Here is a 20672-nt window from a genome sequence, read left to right as displayed (position 1 = left end):
TAAATATTTGTGTCACTTTTGGTATATTTCTCTTTTGTTGTCTGATTTATCGTCGTTGATTTATTTTACTAGCTTCCGCATCATACCTGATTATTTCGTTCCTAACAATATATTGGATATTACAATTTTTGTTGTGTGGAAGAAAAGGATAAAGACATAGTTATATTCAAAAAAAAGTTAGAACAATATTTGAAATAATCAAAACGGAAGATTAAAAGAAAAAATACAAGCATTTTCACGACAGAAGACATATTACAAAATGGGAAAAGCCCTTGCTTGACTCATGTCTCAAGAATGAAGGAATTGCAAAAGTAAAGCTTCTTATATCATTTATATAATCTAAAATTCTCTTGCTGGTGACATTGCTTTTTCTTCTTTTCCTTTATCTGTATGTTTGCTTTGTTAATAAAATAGTAGAAAGAAAAAAAAATGGTTGTCCAAAGTACTTACTACTAAATATAAAAGGAATCATTCTTCTCTCATATGCACAATACTGAACAGGCTCCACAACAACTATTTAAAATTGATTAAAGATTTTCCTGGAATTCTGTCTTAAATAAAGAAGAAACAATCAGTTTAGCTTTACTTGATCATTTTTGAGAGCATCATTAGCATTCTGATCAGAAAATATTTTTTTCTTTACCTCAAGAATTGTTCAATGGACATAATTTTTTCTGTAGTATCTAGCTTTATTGTTGAGGTGGGAAAGTTTGTGTGTAAATGCATCTATCCTCAGATTGAGAATACCATCCATTTCTCATCAAATACAGAAAATGCAAGAAAGGAAATACTAAAGCTAAGAGAGTTTAAAAATGATATCAAAGAGAAGATGGAAAGAGCTTTGAGAGAAGGCTATAAACCAAAACCAGATGTTCTTAAGTGGCTTACAGAGGTTGACAAGCTAGAGAGTGAATGGGACTCTATCCAAGATGGCATTTTAATGATGAAGATGGTTGCATTCAAATGTTGCATAAATTGCAATCTTTGCTCGGAACTCTCTACTCGAGCACGTAACTTGATAGATCAAGTTTGCAAGCTTATAGCAATCCGAGAAAATTTTGGATCCAATTTGGTGGTAGAAGATTATGTGAAAAAAATTGAGTTCATCCCAGGACCATCAATAGAAGGCCAGCGAACTGCAAGAAAAAATCTCAACGAGATCCTACAACAGTTAAAAGATGATAAGGTATTGTAATTGAAATTAAACCAAGATTAGTAATCCTAAACAATTTGGTAGTTGCTAATTCCTTTAATTCATGTCTAGTTAGATTTTGTACTCAAAATGCATGGTGCTTAGTCATAGTTGATTTTGTATATTAACAATATGATGAGTGCTAGTACCCCTTTTCATAAGGAGGTTAAGAGCCCATTTGGGGATAGCTTGAAAGTACTTGATAAGCATTAAATACTCAAACTGACTGAGCTATATATTTGGGTAGACGTATTGAAACTGATAATAAGTAAATGGTCTATTTGGGAGTGACTAGCTAAAGACTTTTGGCTGATTTTGGCTTATAAGCACTTATGGTGTTTACCAAATGCGTCTAAAAGGTAATAAGTTCTTATAAGCTACTTTAATATGCTTATAGAAGGGGAGTCTTAGTGTAACCGGTAAAGTTGTTGTCATGTGACAAGGAGGTCACAGGTTCGAGCCGTAGAAACAGCCTCTAGCCCGAATGTAGAAACAGCCTCTAGCCCGAATGTAGAGTAAGGCTGCGTACAATGGACCCTTGTGGTCCCGGCCCTTCCCCGACCTCGCGCATAGCGGGAGCTTAGTACACCGGGCTGCCTTTTTTTTTCTTACTTTAATCAGCTTATAAGCTTACCTAAACACCCTCTCTAAGTTAAGAAAGTTGAGATCAAGAGATTATGTGTGAATGATCAAAGCCTCCTGCCTACTTCTTTCTATAATTTGCTAAATTTCTTCTATATAGCATGTTTGCATCTTTCACTTGCGGATAAATTGTTTATGCATTTTTTGAATCCTTTCAGGTATACCTCATTGGTGTATGGGGTATGGGAGGAGTTGGTAAAACAACTTTGGTAAAGAATCTGAACAATGAGCTCCTAGAGACTGATATATTCAGCTCCAAACAGTCTTTTGGTGTTGTTGTATGGGCTACAGTGCCCAAACCAACAGATATAAGAAAGATCCAAGCACAAATTGGCAAGAGATTAAAACTACAGGTAAATAGCGAGGAAAGCATAGAAAGCATTGCCAGCAAAATTCATCAAAGGCTCAATGAAGAAAGGAGTTTCCTTCTTATGCTGGATGATGTTTGGGAACCGATAAACTTGGATCATGTAGGTGTGCCCCAGCCTGAAGATTCCCCAAGAAGCAAGGTAATTATAACTTCTCGGTTTTTGGATGTTTGTAGGCAAATGAGAACAGACAAGGAAATAAAGGTGTACACATTGGATGAGGATGAATCTTGGAAAATGTTTGTCAAAAATGCGGGAGATATTGCGAATCTGGAGCATATTCAACCATTCGCAAAAGAAATTGCAATGGAGTGCGATGGATTACCTTTAGCAATCACTGTCATTGGAGCATCTATGAGAGGGAAGAAGAGGGTCGAGCTGTGGAAAGATGCTTTGGAATCACTTAGAAGGTCCGAACCTCATAACAAAGATATAAAAGATAAGGTTTACAAGGTCATCAAGTGGAGTTTTGATTCTTTAGAATCTCAGGATATTGAATTATCTTCAGAGCAAAGAAGCAAACATGTGAACAAAAGGGGAGGTGATATTCAAAATTGTTTCTTGTATTGCTCTTTATATCCAGTGGCTATTTCAAGAGATGATCTCATACATTGTTGGTGGGCGGAGGGGTTCCTTGGAGTACGTAACACATATGAAGAAGCCTACAATAGGGGAATCACAATGGTTGAGAGTTTAAAGGATGCCTGCTTGCTAGAAACCTATAAGATGGATTCCGTGAAGATGCATGATGTGGTTCGCGATGTTGCTATATGGATAGCTAATTCCTTTGGGAATGAACACAATTCTGTTATTCAAGCTGGAGTTGGATTGGCTGATATATCACACATTAATATGTCAACTTCTGTCAAGAGAATATCTTTCATAAGCAACAAAATCAAACGTCTACCTGATTCCTTCATGGAATGCCCAGAAACAACAACTTTACTTTTGCAAGACAATGGTCCCCTTGTGAAAATTCCCAATATATTTTTTTTGGCATTTCCAGCCCTGAGAGTTCTGAATCTGAGTCAAACTGGTATTACTGCACTGCCTTCTTCCATAAATAGTTTACATCAACTACATGCTCTAATACTACAAAATTGCATTGGGTTGAAAGACTTACCACCTATTGGTAATCTTCACAATTTGCAATTGCTCGATTGTGATAATACAAGGTTACATTGTCTGCCGCAAGGTATGGACAAGTTGACAGACCTGAGGCTATTAAATCTGCCTGCAGCTGATTTGGAGAGTATCGACAAAGGTATTTTTGTCAAAATGTCTAGAATTGAAATGATAAATATGTTGGATACCATATCCCATAGGGGCAGAAAGAATGAGATGACTCTTCTTGGATCAACCTCTTTTGATGAGCTATCATATCTACACAAGCTGACTTCTCTTTGTATTAGAGTGGATAGCTCATCAATTTTGAATAAGGACCACACCTGGATGTCTAGATTGAAAAAGTTTTGCATTGAAGTTGGGGAAGGTCAATTTGCACTAAAATACAACATGTCAACGAGGATGATAGGCGTCTCCAAGTGTGAAAATTTCAGTAAAGGAGAGCTCTTAGGCATGTTGCAGTTTGCTTCAGAACTGTACTTGGTAGATTGCATGGGTCTCAAGAAGTTGATTGTCTACAACAATTTTAATAGATTAAAATCACTAGACATTAAAGACTGTTCTTGTGATTTCAGACCAGTGGAAGAAGGAAGTGGACAGTTAGACCCTCTGCCGAATCTGGAATGTCTTCGCCTCCACTCCATACATAATTTAAAGAGTGTTTCTGATTTCAGTCATTGTCTGAGTCTAAGCTTTTCTGAACTGCGCCAACTAGATGTGTACGATTGTCAAAGGTTAATTTGTCTTTTTAATGTTGGTGGAGCTTCTTCTGCACCGAAGCGCCTGGAAGAGGTCATGATTTCCTTTTGTGAGCAGCTGGTAGAGTTGTTTGTACAATGCGGCTCAAGTCAGCCAACTCTTGTCAACTCAGAAATTCCAAGAGTTCGGAAGTTACTGTTGGAAGACTGTCCAAAATTAGGAACTCTAGGCGAGCCACCGAATACGTGGGAACACCTGGAGGAACTTAGTTTGATAAAATGCAATCAAATAAAGAAATTGCCTCTGTCTATTCAAACCTCCAAGAATATCAAAGTAATAAGAGGAGCATCAGAATGGTGGAGTCAATTGAAGTGGGATGACGACAACTTCAAGTCAAAATTGGAGCATTGTTTCCTACCAAATCTTGACTGACAGCAAGATCAAATTTGAAGTTGCTTCCACTGCATTTCAGGTGAGATGTGCAAATTAACATTTAGATTTCTCAATTATGAAAATGCCAGTAGAACTATACTTGATTATTTGCCTTCTAGTGTTCTTTTTGATAGAGCTAATTTGGCCCTTGATATCTTGTTCCTTTTCCTTTTTGTTCCTAGTGCTTTATAAAGGTCCTGGACTACTTTCACCTTTTGCCTTAAGGTTTTGAGTTAGATGGTTTTAGATCCACCTTGAAAAACTTGTGCTTTACAAAAAAAGATTTGAGAATAAGCATCTCGAACCAAATTAGCAGTCCGGTGTAGTAGTTTTTTATCATTCAAATGTGTTGAGCTTAACGGACTCGTTTTTGCCTCATTCAGGAGTGGACTAGAAAAGCAGAATAAGGAACTTCATGCACCCGAGACACAGAGTTTGGAGCTTAAGTTAATTGGTAGAGTTTGTTGTGAAATAATCAGAGGCGGGCCCAGGATTTTAACGCCACAAGGGCACCAATATTCTGCTCAACCAGTGCCCCCTAAAGGCACCATTATCAAGGTATACACATATACATGTACAAAATTTCTGGCAAAATTTATGGGGTCTAGTGACCCCTAAAGATTACACATAGGTCCGCAATTGTCTGTGATGTATTTCCTGTCAGCCGATGTCTTAGGATTTTTCTGCCTTTAACTGTTCTTGTTTCTACTATTTGTTATCTTCTGGTTCTGATATTTTGATTTCCTTCTGTATACTGAGCAATTTCCTGTCTCAGTTGTGTTGTGTGATCACCTTGTTAATTTTTGCTATAACAGAACTGATATTGCTTCTGTGGAAAATGTTGTGCTGCTCTAAAGTTCAATTTGATGCGGACTACTTGTGGTTTCTGAATAGAGCAAATAGTCTTTTCCTTGTCCGTCCTTTGGTTTTTTTACTGTAATTCTTGTTATTTTGATGTCTATGAGAAAAAACTAAACCTACAAAGAAGCATATTATGTTTGTTCTACATGGATTCCGTGAAGAGGAGTCTTAGAAGCAACGGTAAAGTTATTTCTGTGTGACTTATAGGTCAAGGGTTTGAGCGGTGGAAGCATCCACTAATGATTGCATTAGGTTAGGCTGTCTACAAATAGTCTTTTCCTTGTCCGTCCTTTGGTTTTTTTACTGTGATTCTTGTTATTTTGATGTCTATGAGAAAAAACTAAACCTACAAAGAAGCATATTATGTTTGTTCTACATGGATTCCGTGAAGAGGAGCCTTAGAAGCAACGGTAAAGTTATTTCTGTGTGACTTATAGGTCAAGAGTTTGAGCGGTGGAAGCATCCACTAATGATTGTATTAAGTTAGGCTGTCTACAAATAGTCTTTTCCTTGTCCGTCCTTTGGCTTTTTTACTGTGATTCTTGTTATTTTGATGTCTATGAGAAAAAACTAAACCTACAAAGAAGCATATTATGTTTGTTCTACATGGATTCCGTGAAGAGGAGCCTTAGAAGCAACGGTAAAGTTATTTCTGTGTGACTTATATGTCAAGGGTTTGAGCGGTGGAAGCATCCACTAATACTTGCATTAGGTTAGGTTGTCTACATCACACCCCTTGGTAATACGATCCTTCCCCGAACCCTGTGCGAACGCCGGATGCCTTGTGCACCGGGCTGCCCTTTTTCTTTTAAAGGGGTTTATAAAGTTGTTCTGGTTCTCCACCTATGATCAATATATTGAAACTACAGTCAGACATAATCAAATTTTAGGTCAAACTAGTCATTGAAATTCTACTCCATTAGCATGCCTAACTGTATATATTGGTCAAGTGCCAAGGAATGTTTCTGAAAATTTTGTTATCCTGATTGTTTCAATTACTTTAATAGATTAAGTACCTATATATGATTGGTAAACTTCCAAACTACCTCATATTCAGTAGGTCCTTTTTCTTAACATCCTTTTCGTGAGGGAGAAACATGGCTGATGAGGATTTATATAGCCGTTCTAAACTTCTTTGGGACCGAAGCTTATGTTTTAACCAAGGACGGATACACCTTGCGGCAAACATGATACGCTTTGTCGAAATTTTTATTAAATATTTATATATAGATAGTATACAAAATGAAAATATTGGGTATAAATATAAAAAATAACAACATTTTTCTTATATGATTTATTCATTTATTTATTTTTTAAATGATATCGCTTACCAAATATCATGCCTACGCCCTCGGTTGTCACATCCTTTGCCTGCTACTAGGGAAACCCTTGAGTTGTTTGGTGAACAGTGTGATGATTCCTTAATATACACGTTCCTTAGTGTAGGAAATGGCTTTACTATAAGCTACTGTATATGTTTTGTAGACAGTGAATGTTGCTCTAAGACTGTGAATGTCAATAACTCTTGCAATGATATATGCAAGAATCAGATAGCACGTTACGTATTATGTCAAGGAACATGAAAAACCAATGAATGAAAAATAAGTATATTTCATACATGCAATTTTATCTGCTAAGGTTAAATTGTCTGATTTGGTAACTAGTGCACATAAGTATTTACCAAACAAAATGTTGTAAACATGATTGCATTTCAGGCAAAGAAAGATCGAGGATTTAAACGCGACAGAGGCACCACTGTTCTGCTCAACTGATGCACCCTAAATATTTTTAGTATTAAACGTGCCAAGTTATTTATACAATTATTTTCAAAGTAAACACATACATATACAAGATTCCTACCAAAATTTACGGGATCCAATGACCCCTCAATATTACACATAGGTCCGCCTCTAATCGCAAGAGGGAGGTTTCATAGCTTTTCAACCTAGACTTCTATGAAAATCATTTCAAAGAATATGTATGAACACACACTTTCAAAATTTTGATGGTAAGACATACATTGAACTTGGTTAATTTAGGACTAATAGATTGGGTGTCACTTGATTGCTTTACATCTAAAGTCCTCTTCTCTAATCTTTAGTCCCCACCATTTGAAACTTATAATGGGGAATATGAAACTACTATTACTAAAAGAGTAAAATGACTACACTAGCCGGTCAATACAAGAAAAAAGATGGGGTCTATAATAAAACCAAGAAATGTTGAAACCCACCAAACCCTTCATATCTAAACAACCATATCTTAGACCTATTTTCATACATACACATCATGTTGTTGAATTTCCCAGATTAGTATACGAACCCAATTGACCAAATTACCCTTCCGTCGGTGGCAAAATCACGATCTAGGGTTTACGGCATTGATGGGCCTGTGCGGGACGGGAGAGGTGGCCCAAAGATTAAACGGCATAGGCCGTTGTTGTTGGGCCAAGCCCATTTGGTGGACTCGAGGGTCGACATTCGTGGGACCCGACGGGGACGGAGTTGGTGGGCCCGCGACACGCTCACATGACGGGCACATGGTGAGGGTGGTAGGAGGGGTCATTTGCATGTAGAATTGAGGTGATAGCTTTAGTGCCCTTAACTCTTGAACTTCCTTTTGTAATCTCCTGTTTTCTTCAGTTAGATTCTCACAACATCTCTTCAAGAACTCACAGTCTACTTCAGTTTGCTTTAACTTTGTCCTGTTAAAAAAAAAATACTTGACCCATTAGTCAAACATCCCAAAATATTCATTCAATAAATAATCTTCACACTATCAGATTAGGTAAAACCTCCGTATATACTATCCTCCGCAGACCCCCAGACCCCACTTATGGAACTCCTCGGACGATTTGTTGTTGGTGTTGTATAATATGTTGCTGAATCTTTTGGTCTTATTATTGATATATCATTGTCAATATCATCAATCATTATTCTAGAGAAAGAAATGCAGTATATCCCAAAATGTGAATATAACTTATTGGCATGATTAGGTTTTGACATATGATATACTGTTCAATCTTTTGGTAATTATTATTACATATCATTTTCAACATCATTATATTCACTATTCTTAAAGATGTGCAGTAAAATCCCAGAAAGACCCTGAAAGAAAACAAAAATCTCACCTTGCCCTTCTGTTCTGAAACCAAACCTCCACTTGCCTAGGCCTCAATCCTAGTCTCTTTGCTAAAGCCTGCTTTTGCTTCTGTAAAAAAATATCACAAAAATAATAAGCTAATTTGTTTAAGCAAAAAATCTCCTAATAGACTAAAACACACACTAACACCTAATGTAATAATGGGACAAAAGTGAATTTTGTGCGTTCAACTGAATTTATTGTCTAAATTTTAAATGTATACCTATAATCTGAACCAATTAACTCTAAAGGTATGTGTGATATGATGCAAAATACTTTTTCGAAAAATATTTTCCTGAAAAAGTTATTTTCCTTCCCTCTTGGTTGAAAATTATTTTCCTCACTATCATCACTTACTATTAACTTCATACTACTGTTTTAACCAAGAGTGAATGCAGACTTTAGTCTACCTATGTGGGGTTAGGAGGACATAATGTGAATGCAGACTTTAGTCTACCTATGTTTTCGATAAAATTTTGGCTCAAGAAACAATAAATTAAAGCAACAAGAAATAGCAACAACAATGTAATAGGTTCAATTTTTGATATTATTATCGATCTTTAATACTCAATTTTTTTTTTATCAAACCTCTAATCTATTTGCTAATATTATTATTAATTTTTAGTAAAAAAAAAATTCTGGAAAAATTTTCCTCTTGGGAAGCTAAAAATATTCGCCGAAAAATATTTTGGAAAAAAATAACTTTCGTCGTACCAAACACATAGTAAATATTCTTACAGGGTTAGTAGAAAAAAACTTACAGGGTTGAGAGTGTTGTGTTCTTTAAAACTCTCCTCAAGAACAGCAGACTGATCTTTAGTAAGCCTTAGTTTTTTTCTACAAGTTTCTCCATCTTCTTCATCACTAATACCTCTACAACAATCCAATTCTTCCTCACAGTTTATTTCTCTTTCACTTCTCTTATTTCCACTCAAACTTGAAATAGTACTATTTGGAGAAGAAACTCCAGCTTCTTCTTCTTCTTCTGCATCTGTAATTGTTGGTATCCTGTTCACGTCTATTCCCTTCAAAAAAGTTCTGCATGTCTCCAAGTTCCGATCTGCAAATAATATTAAAGTTAAAATTTTAATTTATAAATAAAAGTCTGGCAGATTTATAATTTAAATTTGATAAGTTTAGGTTTTCTATGTCTTTACCCTAAACCCATTGTAGTTAATATATATATAAAAACTATGTACCGAAAATAATTGATGTAACTGAACTCGCAGTTTAGAGGTTAGTATGTGCCACCAGAGGTGGACCTATGTACGGAGAAGATGAAATAATTAACTTCCTCAAAAAATTTAAATATATATATTGAAAACGTTTATATATTTTGAGTGAATCCATTAAGATCAAAAGGTTAAGATCAAAAGTTTAATAGGACTAGTCACATGCACCGAGAGTTGTCAACCGACACTACTTTGTCAGTCGGTTTAAACTGTATAGCTAGCTAATTTTAAATATATATATTTATATACTATGTATTATTGACAATCTTTAACTTAATTATGAATTTATTTTTTTATATTTTGACTCTTTAATAAAAATACGGCATTGTCTTTAAATCCTGAATCCGAGGCCAAAGTTTGACAGTTTAAAATGTTTTACAGGCTTTGCATTTTTTTTATTCTGTACCAGATAATCTTGGTTTATTTAAATTTTTGATTACCAAATTAACTTTTAAGAGATAATTACTGTAGTTGTCTTATAAATGATCAGATAGCAAAGTTAAAAGTATAAAACTACATATTAAAAACTTTAAGAAAAATAAAGTTCCAGATCAAGCCCCCTTTTTCAGATCAACAATGAAAATCTATACCGAAAAAAAGACCACTTTTCTTCAACTTTTGGGTAAATTGAAAGAGGGAAGAGAGATAAAATGATTTAGTTTTTGGAATATGCAAAAGGGATAAACGAAAAAAGTAGAAACTGGGTACAAAACTGATGAGATTATAATTAGATCTGAAATTTATATAGAAAGAAATAATAAATCAAGAAGAAAATGACAAACCTGAAGAAGGAAAGGAGTCAATCCAAGAAGTTTTCTGAAATAAATTGAAAGGTGAAGGAGAAGGAGAAGTTGAAGAAGCTAAAGAAGAGATCAAATTCAGCTGCAATGGATTTGTTGTTTTGTTCTCTGGAAAACCGAGACTCAACTTCAATCCCAAATCTTGATTTTCCAACATCTTGTATCTTCAATAATATTCTTGAAAATAGACTTATAAAGATTTCAACTTTTTCAAAGAGGAGAGAAAAAAGACAACTTTGAAGAGTGATGAGTTAAGGTGCAATGAAAGGTATTATATAGTAAAAATATAAGACCTTTTTTTCTTTTCTTTTTTTGTTTTTGTTTTTCTGAGAGGAAAAAAAAAAAGGAAAGAGTGGGTCAATTATGACAAGGTGAGTCAGGTGTACTAATTATTGTATCACATTATGATGTATAGCTTGCCTCCCCCAAAAATATTATCACCATTTTTAATGGTCCTTTTTGTTTTGGTCCCACATTTCCTCATTTAACATCATCTCTGTCCCAATATTGTAACAAGACCTCATTACCTCTCTTACTCACTGTTACTTATTTATTGTCGTGGTGAAGGAAAGGGCAACCTAATGCAAAGTATCTTGCCCGCAACATTCTAGGAAAGATCGCACTCTAAAAATATACTATAAATATTTAATATTGATATAAGCATTAATAATTTTTTGTTATTCTCTCGGATTCATAATAAGTATTCTTTTGACCTTTTTATTTTGATCCAAAATAAGTGTTCTTTTATATAATCAAGAAGGAATTAATTTTATTTTTTTTAAATTTACCTTTATTTACTTATCTTAATGTGTCATGGTAATAATTAATTAAGGATTATTTAATGAATACATTTTTTTTCTCTATAAATTCATATTTTCTTAAGAGATGTATCAAAGGCTAAAAAGCCACTTATTATGAACCCGACCGGAGGGAGTATAGTGAAAGAAAGTAAATGAACTATTGCATATCATTTGCTACGAGGGATAAAGATAATTATTCTGGGATGAAATTTAAGATTGTATTTATTTCATGTTTGATTAAAAGTATTAGTTAATTCCCAAATAAGTTGTTAAATAGTGAAATTAGCTATCTCATATAAATACATTTAATCTTATGAATATCTTTGTTTATTTCATTATTGTACCAAACAACCCCTTAATATCAAAGTTGAAGATATGGCTAAAGTGACATTAATTGGCTTGGCTTTGGAGGGTAGCTTGGTGGCTTAGAAACCCCAAGTTGCCTAACCAAGCAACATGGAGTTGTACTTTCAAATTAGATTGAATTTATTGTTTAAAACTCATTGAAATGTTAAAAATACATGAATAAAGTTAATTTGTTTCTTTTATATTAGAAAAATTATTTACTTTTTGTTATTTCACTTAAAAGGTTATTGATAGGGTGTACAAGCCGTACCGGAAAAACCGCACCAAATCAAAAAGTGAAACCAAACTGATTAAAAAATTCGATGAGGTTTGACTTGATTTGGTTTGATATTGAGGAAAACAAATTTGAACTAAACTCACATATAAATATATAATTTTTATATATACTTTTAAGAATTTATATAGAATTTTCTTTAAAAATATGTAGAAATATCTAGACTTTATATATACTTTTAAGACTTTGTCAATTTTTTTAATTTTTATTAAATATATATTTACTTATAGAAAATTTAATAAAGTAATATTGACATATTATTCATGTAACAAAAAAATCCTATAAATCTGACAAAACCAAACCAATCCAAACCGATATAGTTGGTTTGGTTTGGTTTTAATAAAAATCGAATCAGCCCGCTCCATATATACCTCTAATTACTAATGTTAAAAAGTGATATATTTAGTTGTTTTCTAATGACGTGACACCTGATTTTTAAGCAAAAAAAAACAAAACAAAAAACAAATATTACACTCAATTTATTTTAAGTTTTTAACCAAAAACCTCTCATCCGACTCAATACCCAACTCGTAAAATCCATTCCTTGAGACATATATTAGGCAACCATCACATCAAATCATGAATGGAGATGCTCAATGCTCATCAATATGACACTTGAATTGTTTGTCACAACATCCCAAATTCATTGCCCACTTTAAATATTGGCCCCTCTTATATTTGTGCAAAGATCTTTTCATTTCCCATTTTCACCCCCCAAGATTCAAAAAGGATTAGAAAGAAGTCATATTCATGGCCTTTATTGTTTGAGCAATACATTACATTTTCCAGGTCCTGCTTCAATTTGGTTTTGATCTTTTACTTTAGCACTTTACTGATCAATTGATTTTATGACCCTATTTTTTTCTTTGTTTTTTTTAAATATAAGAGATTTACTTTTACACGTAAGAGATCTCTTATTTACACATAAAAATTAAAAAAATTATTTTTAAAATTATAAAGGAGTATGATGTACAAATAACACTCCAAATAGAGCGGAGAGAGTGTTACATAGAACATTAAAATTTTGCATTATTTATAAATGACGGGACAACGGAGAGAGTGTTTTCATCCTATATTTTGTTGACAATTCTTGACAAAAAGTATGTCAATGAAATCATTATTCTTTTTCTATCATTATTCATATGGAATAAAAATCAATTATTCGTTGAAATTGACGAGTGGATCAAGAAAGTTACTAATGGGGACAGGGCAGTGCGATTGAGTCACCAATAATTGTCTACTATAAGACTTGAAAAAAGAAGTCGGTTAGTGAGGTAAAAAAGTAAAATTTAAGTGTGTGCCCCATTAATTAATAAAAGGGATTAAGAACCAGATTTAATATTCAGCTTTCAACGAAAGCAAGAAAATTAAGTAATTTCTTTTTGTCAAGTTTTAACGAAGAGAGTTTTTCCGATATCTATATGGATGGAAAGTAATAGTTACTTTAATAAAATTAATCAGCGCGTAAATTAGCTCGAATATTTTTTTATTTTATTTTTAAACAAAATGTCTACATTCAAGGTTATGGAACCATCTACCTCTATGTTCCCAAAGTCTGTTTCAAATAATTACATTCTCAATGTGTTTGTAGGACCAATTGTGACAAGAGGACCACTCTAAGCCAATGAACTTGGAATAAAATGTCCACCCAAGATGTAGACTAACTTTTTCTTCAATGAATGCTTCAAATTATAATCAAATTAGTGGATACTTACTTTGGTCAAATAGATAGACCTCCCATTAAATTGGGCCAATTTTTTTTTTTATACTCTAATTCAGTCTTATTTCATTTTGACCCTCCAACCTCATTTTTTATATTACATTTTGGCACAAAAGCTTACTAGATTCTCTGTATGAGTTGTCTCGTTCTTGTAGGCGTGTGAAGAGATTTTTTTGGGCAAATTTATTTCTCCAACGATAATAACAGCCCATTGAACTTGGCTCAATTTTTTATTTTGACAATTTATTTCAACCTTGTTCCATTTTGACCTTCCAACTCTATTTCTTATGTTTTATTTTAACACGAAAGCTCACTAGTCACATAGTGTGAATTGGCTCACATGGTAGGCGCGTGAGGCAGATTGTTTAAGGCAAAAATTTCTTCTCCAACAGTAATAAAATAATTGTTGGCCCATTTTTAATCCACCAACTTCCTTCCCCTATATTTCATCTTCATTATTTCCTTTCCCATTTACTGTTTATATGAAAACCGACCGATTTCAGTCGGTTTCATAAAAAATAAATTTTGTGGGATACTAAAAGAGTTTCCTACATTTTTGCGCCAAAAAAACGACTGAAATTGGTCGGTTTCGCAAAAAAAATATATATATATATATATATTTTTGTGAAACGTGTGTGCATGCATATCCTAAAATACAAATAATTTTTATAAATTTTTGAACCGCTAAACTTTCGAAACTACGAACTTTCGAACTCGTAATGGAACAAGGTTGAGATAGAGTGCAAAAATGAAACATAAGAAATAGAGTTTGGGGGGCAAAATGGAACAAGGTTGAGATAGAGTATCAAAATGAAAAATGGAGCCAAGTTCAATGGGTTGTCTGTGTATTTGGCCAAGCAAGTATGTATACGCGCGTCGTATAAAAGTTTTTGTGCCAAAGTGGAACATAAGAAATGGGGTAGGAGGGCCAAAATGGAACAAGAATGAGTTAGAGTGCCAAAATAAAAAATTAGGTCAAGTTTAATGTGTTGTCTATGTATTTGGCCTTTTACTTTTGTTTGTATGAACATAGCTTCTAATAAAGTTCTACATTAAAAATTTGATTTATAAGGTATTATGATACTTTTACTAGTATAAAATTTTGGAAAAAATAATCAGACTTGATCAGAAGTAAATAATATTACACTATATTAAGAATATTTTAAAATTATCGTAACGAGCAGATAATATCAAAATCAATGATTTGATAGAAATAAGTATAGAGATGATGGAAATAACATGGGGTCCGACTTACTCGCTTTGCTTAGTTGAATATTATCTCAGTTCATTTTTACTTGTTTGTTATATATTTTTACTGTTATTTGTCATTTTTAGCAAATTAAGAGAAAGACAAAAAAAATCTTGTTTTAACCTTTTCATTAATTACTTATTTTCTAAATTATTTGCTAAAACTTTTTAAAGGCTATCATTATTATGGATAAATAATAAAATACATACTTTATTTTTTTAATGGGTGTGCAAAGTTATAAGTAGACAACTAAAAATGAACGAATTGAGTATATGTTTTACAATTGATCAGGCTTAAATACTTTTTTTTTTATTTCTCATCTAATGTTTTGTATTCGTATGGGGTTCAACTAAATTCAAATTTATACCGAAAAATCTCACACTTAAAGAGAAAAATATTCCCTAATAAAAATGACTCCATACTTAGAATTCGAACCTAAAACTTTTAATTAAGAATAAATACTTATCATATCACCATAACCCTGATCGGTGATCACACTTAAGGGGTCATTTGGTATGCAGACTAAATTATCTCATGATTATAATCCTAGTACTAATTTATACCACATGAGATATGGGATAAAATAATCTCACATTTAATGGGATAAGGTGGGATAAGATGGGATATCCTCGATTAAGTATGAAATTAAATGTAATGACCAAACCGATCATTTTAATTTTTAGAACCATGTTTCCCTAAATAAAACTCTATGTATGTGCTTTTATTAATTTATGACTTGCGGGCATGATTTGTTATCGATTTGGAAGTGCTAGGGTTGAAATCGGAACACTTGGTTCCTTAAGTTGGCCGTAAAATGCTAAAATTTACTCCGGTCAACATTTTTAGTAAACGACCCCGCAATCGAGATTTGACGATTCCAATAGGTTCGTATGATGAGTTTGGACTTGAACGTATATTTGAATCGGGTTTTGGACAAGTCGGGAGTATTTTGATTAATAATAAAAATCAATTATTTAAAGGTTTTAAGGTTCTTTAAATTTGGTTTGGAGTAAGTTTTGGGGTAATCGAGGTCTGTTCGTAATTTTGAGTTTGGAAATAGTTCTGTATGGTGATATAATACTTGCATGCAAAATTTGGTGTCATTCCGAGGAGTATAAGTATGATTCGGTGCGTTTGGAGGAATTTAGAAGCTTGAAGTTCATATTTTGATCCAATTCGGTTTGGGGTGCGATTCTTAGTTTCGTTATTCATATTTGTGTTTCGAGAGTTCGAGCAAGTCCGTTTTATATTTTCAAACTTGTTGGTATATTTGGACGGGGTCCCGGGGGGGTCATGTGAGATTTGAACCACCCGGAGTTAAGTTGGAAAAACCAGAAATTCTAGTTCTGGTTTCTTTCTACGCGAACGCGGAAGGACCCTCGCGTTCGCGAGTAAGGATAATGGGAGCTGGTCTATTGCCTTTCGCGTTCGCGTGGAGGGTGACGCGTTCGCGAAGGGCAGACCAGTAAGCCTTCGCATTCGCGAGACCCCTGTCGCGTTCGCGGAGGGTAATTTTAAGGTTGTGGATTTTTTCCTTCGTGAAATCAAGGCAATCACCGCGTTTGCGAAGAGGGGTTCACTGTACCTAACATAATATCTTAAAAACTCGATTTCACCATTTTTAACCCTATTTCTTCCATTCTTGCGCGATTTTGGAGTTTTTTTAGAGAGAATTTCAACTTGTAGCTTGAAGGTAAGTTAATTCTACAAACTCTGAGTTAAATACATAGATTATGGGTAGATTATAACATGTAAATGGTGGAAATCAAGGGTTAGAGGGAAAACCTAATTTTTTATTAAAAAAATAAGATTTTAACCACGAAAATAGTTACGGGAATTTGATGGAAATTGTATATTTGAATTCTTGAGGGTATGGGTAACGATTTACTCCGATAATTTTCGGATCCGGGGGTGAATTTTAGAAATTTTACCATTTTGGATAATTTATTTAATAGTCTAATTTTGAATTATTAAGCATGTATTAATTATTTTATACAAATATTTGGATAGTTTCGGATTTTTCGGCACCGAATTGGGATTTTTACACGACATCGTGATCGGGAGTGGGCTTTGAGACAAGGTAAGTCTCTTGTCTAACTTTGTAAGGGAAAATTTACCCCATAACTGATTTAAATTAATAATTTAGCTAATTGTAGGGGCTGCGTACATACAAGGTGACGAGAGTCCGTGCGTAACTACTATATATGCTAAAACTCGGGTAGTTTAGGACTCAAATCATAAATTATATGTGATAATTGTATCCTTTAAGTAACTATAGTAGTAGAACTATATTGTAATTATTATAGAAAAATAGTAAAAGACTGAGATTTCACGTACTTGAATTTTGTGAAAAATCTTTAACTTCTAAATTGAAATTGTACATCATCTCGTATTTATCTTAAATTATATATACTCTTATTTCGAAGGTACATAAGAAAATGTCCTCATTTCTTGTGGAGTGAGATGAATGCCCCGGCAGTATAGATGCATCTATGGATCACGCCGCACGTCACTCGACAGTGTACACGACACTCTGGATCTGGTCGTACGACCTCGGCAAAAATCGTGCCTGATAATAATAATTACACGATACCTAGACACTTTAATTGCAGCTTGTAATGTTAATTTATAAATTGGGAATTTATTAAAATTTAAGAATTTATTATTTCTGCTTGTTAAGAAAATCATTGTTGTTAGCCTAAAAATCATGTTTTATTAAATATTTATATTGCAATATTATTGACCCATTGTGAGTGTCAAAGTTGTTCTCTCGTCACTACTTATTCGAGGTTAGGTTTGATACTTACTGGGTATACGTTATTTACGTACCCATACTACGCTTGCTGCACTTTTTGTGGAGGACATTAGACAGGTACTGTCGGAGGACATATCAGAGCACATCCACGTTATCTAGAGGCTTAGTGGTGAGCTATCTTTTTGAGTGGTTCTGCATCAACTAGTGTCTCTTCTTGTATTTGTATTATGTCTATTTTATTTCAGACAATATTTAGAATTTTGTATAATTTACTAGGTGCTCATACAATTGTGACACCAAATTTTGGCACACACTAATAAAAATTTATGGATTTATTTAATTTTATTGGTTATTTTAATTTACGAGATATTTTCATATTGTTTTAATTCTTGAAAGTAAGAAGAGTTTAATTACTCGATTGATTCTTAAAGAATTTAATATTTATTTAATTCATTAGTTTGCTTGCCTAGCTGTGGTGTTGTGCGTCATCCCTACCTATAAATAAAATTGGATTGTGACATTAAATGTATGCATTATTTAGTTGGCGATAAATTTATATCTTCAACCAAATAGTATATAAATTTTTTATTTTAAATCTTATCTTACCTTATACCTCATACCTCATACCTCATACCAAACGACCCCTTAAATCCTTAATATGATATTGTATACAATAACATTATGAAATGAGTAAAAATCAGATAGGAGTAAGAGATAAGGCTAAGGAAAGGGGTAGATAAATGTGGGGGCAAGGGGTGAAGAGACTAGGAGACAGAAGAGAGTGGAATTCACGTGGGAAGTGAATGAAAAAGAAAAGAAAAATGAAAAAAGTGTGGAAGTAAAACCTAAAAAGAAAAAACCTCCTTCTTTCCTATCATCATCGTCCTTTGTATTTTTCCTTTGTCCCATAACTCACATGGACCAAACATGTCGTGATAAGTAACGTTTACTTTATTTTAAATAAGACGAGCTGTTTTTTTTTAGCGTGTTTTAAAATAAATAATATATTTTTAAATTTAGAAATAATTTAATTTTAAATTTTTTTATTTTACTCATTATAGCTTTAATGAGAAATTTTTATAATCCCATTAATAATATTATCCCATAAAATTTTTACCCTTTAAGTTTTTAATATCACAAGTTTTGAAAATATTTTTCTTTTTCTTAAACTCACTACCGATTCAAACTAACTCATGTAAATTGAAATGCAGGAAATATTTTATTGTTAATTAGAGATTTCGAGTTCGAATTCTAGGTATATACATAAAGTCACATTTGTTAGGAATTAATTATTTTTATCTCTCAATATGAAATTTTCTTAATAGTGTCCCAAAGAGAATACCTTACACCGAGGGGAACCCAAAAAATAGCATGGCATGCTTTGTTTACACGTGGTTTATTTTGGGGACGAAAATTTATAACAACAATATACTTTATATAATCTTACAATTGTAATCGGAGCAAAATAGTATATATACAACTTTACCTCAACCTTATGAAATAAAGAAAGTGTTTTCGATAAATGATGCGCTTAATTAAAAAAAATCATAACAGTTAAATCAAATTATTAACATGCAATATTACTATTTTAAAACATACTCAAATAGAATTTAAATTTTGACTACGCTTTTAATCTCTCCCACTTATCTAAGTTTTTGTTATTTAATTATTTATTTGTTATTCAAATATTTTTATATAGAATCACGATTAATCTATATTTGCACTCTATGAGACTTAATAAAAAGAAAACGTTAAGTATTTCATTCATAGATCTCGAATTTAATTTCGTTAATTAAAAGTAGAAGATTTTTCGAGCCACGATTTGAATAGATTCAAAATCTTAGTTATTTTAAATAATTAAATTCTAAATTTATAATTTATATATACAATAAATACTTATTTTTAATATAAATATATAGTCAGAATCAAAACTACTAATTTGAGTGAACTTATAAGTTACACCCTCGGTTCACTTTTACTTATCCATAATGAGTTAGGCACGCCTCTTAATAAATAATAAATGAAATACATATTTTATCGTAACACCTATAATAATAATATTTTATCCGTTTCTATTTAGATTAAATAGTTTGACTTACAAAATATTTCTGAAAAAAAAAATTAAAATATGTGGTCTTAATAGCGACCACATATTAGTGACCATTTTACCTTTTTTATTTTAGTCCAAAATAAGTGTTAATTTAAATAATCAAAAAATAATTATTTTATTTTTTAAAAAATTTGCCCTTATTTACATATTCAAATGTGTCAAGATAATAATTAATTAAGTTTAATTTGGGAAATATATCTTTTTTTGTAAGAGTTTGTATTTTTTTAATGAGTGTATAAAAAAATAAAATAATAACTTATTTTGGACCGAAAAAATAATATTTTCTAGATTTAGCTGTTGACATACAAAAATAAAATAATATTTTTAATATAATAAATAAAAACAAAATAAAAAACAAATATAGTTTAGCAGGCCCCGCCCAACACGACTTTTGGTGGTATCTAAGTTGCCCGGATTCATTAGTTATTGTGACAAATGAGATGACTGTTGAAATCCCCACTGTGTTTGTTCGTGCGTGGGTCCCAAGAAACATACGGAGCTCGTGCGTGTTGTGTCCTGTTGTCGCTTTATTACCCGACATGACATCTCTATACAATCATTTGAACTCTTTACTTTACCTTTCTTTCAGGCCCCATATAGCCTTTCCACGATTTTCTCGCGCGTGTGAATTCATCAGCACTTTCCTTTTTTCTTTTCACCTTTTTATTTCCTCATATATAGAGTATTAAAAATAGAGGAGTAATATCATTTTATCATATCATTGGATGCGAACAAGTCATAGACTAATCTAGGTATTTAGCTTTATGTGTTCAAGATTTAGATTCTAGAATATATCTCAAGGTACTATACAATAATAATCGAACGAAATATGAACAATAATATTTTAATATATATGTAACAAATAGTGAACCATCTAACATAATATATATTCAATAAATACCACCA

The 20672-nt window shown here is 32.7% G+C and overlaps 2 protein-coding genes across 2 annotated transcripts; one reads left to right on the top strand and one right to left on the bottom strand.

Moving 5' to 3' along the window:
* The first annotated feature begins 540 nt into the window (after positions 1-540).
* On the top strand, positions 541-5358 carry LOC104087430 (disease resistance protein At4g27190-like). The gene is made up of 3 exons (XM_009591890.4): positions 541-1186; positions 1993-4498; positions 4842-5358. Exons 1-2 carry the CDS (start codon positions 659-661, stop codon positions 4456-4458), a joined length of 2994 nt encoding a protein of 997 aa, XP_009590185.1. The 5' UTR covers positions 541-658; the 3' UTR covers positions 4459-4498; positions 4842-5358.
* A 1953-nt stretch (positions 5359-7311) lies between these two features.
* On the bottom strand, positions 7312-10746 carry LOC104087431 (homeobox-leucine zipper protein HAT4-like). The gene is made up of 4 exons (XM_009591891.4): positions 10475-10746; positions 9222-9520; positions 8450-8529; positions 7312-8023 (listed from the first exon to the last, which is right to left on the bottom strand). The coding sequence occupies exons 1-4, from the start codon at positions 10647-10649 to the stop codon at positions 7678-7680; spliced, it is 900 nt and encodes a 299-aa protein (XP_009590186.1). The 5' UTR covers positions 10650-10746; the 3' UTR covers positions 7312-7677.
* Positions 10747-20672: the final 9926 nt, after the last annotated feature.

This window comes from Nicotiana tomentosiformis, chromosome 12 (assembly GCF_000390325.3).
Source record: "Nicotiana tomentosiformis chromosome 12, ASM39032v3, whole genome shotgun sequence".
Lineage (NCBI taxonomy): Eukaryota > Viridiplantae > Streptophyta > Magnoliopsida > Solanales > Solanaceae > Nicotiana > Nicotiana tomentosiformis.
Note: the sequence above shows the minus strand (reverse complement) of the source record. Positions and strands in the feature narration are given on the sequence as shown.

Excerpts from the sequence above, each read along its gene's own strand:
- LOC104087430 (XM_009591890.4), top strand. The coding sequence starts at position 659 with ATGGACATAATTTTTTCTGTAGTATCTAGCTTTATTGTTGAGGTGGGA. Across the intron at positions 1,187-1,992 it reads AACAGTTAAAAGATGATAAG|GTATACCTCATTGGTGTATG; the intron begins GTATTGTAATTG and ends GAATCCTTTCAG.
- LOC104087431 (XM_009591891.4), bottom strand. The coding sequence starts at position 10,649 with ATGTTGGAAAATCAAGATTTGGGATTGAAGTTGAGTCTCGGTTTTCCA. Across the intron at positions 9,521-10,474 it reads TGACTCCTTTCCTTCTTCAG|ATCGGAACTTGGAGACATGC; the intron begins GTTTGTCATTTT and ends TATTATTTGCAG. Across the intron at positions 8,024-8,449 it reads TTTCAGAACAGAAGGGCAAG|GACAAAGTTAAAGCAAACTG; the intron begins GTGAGATTTTTG and ends TTTTTTTAACAG.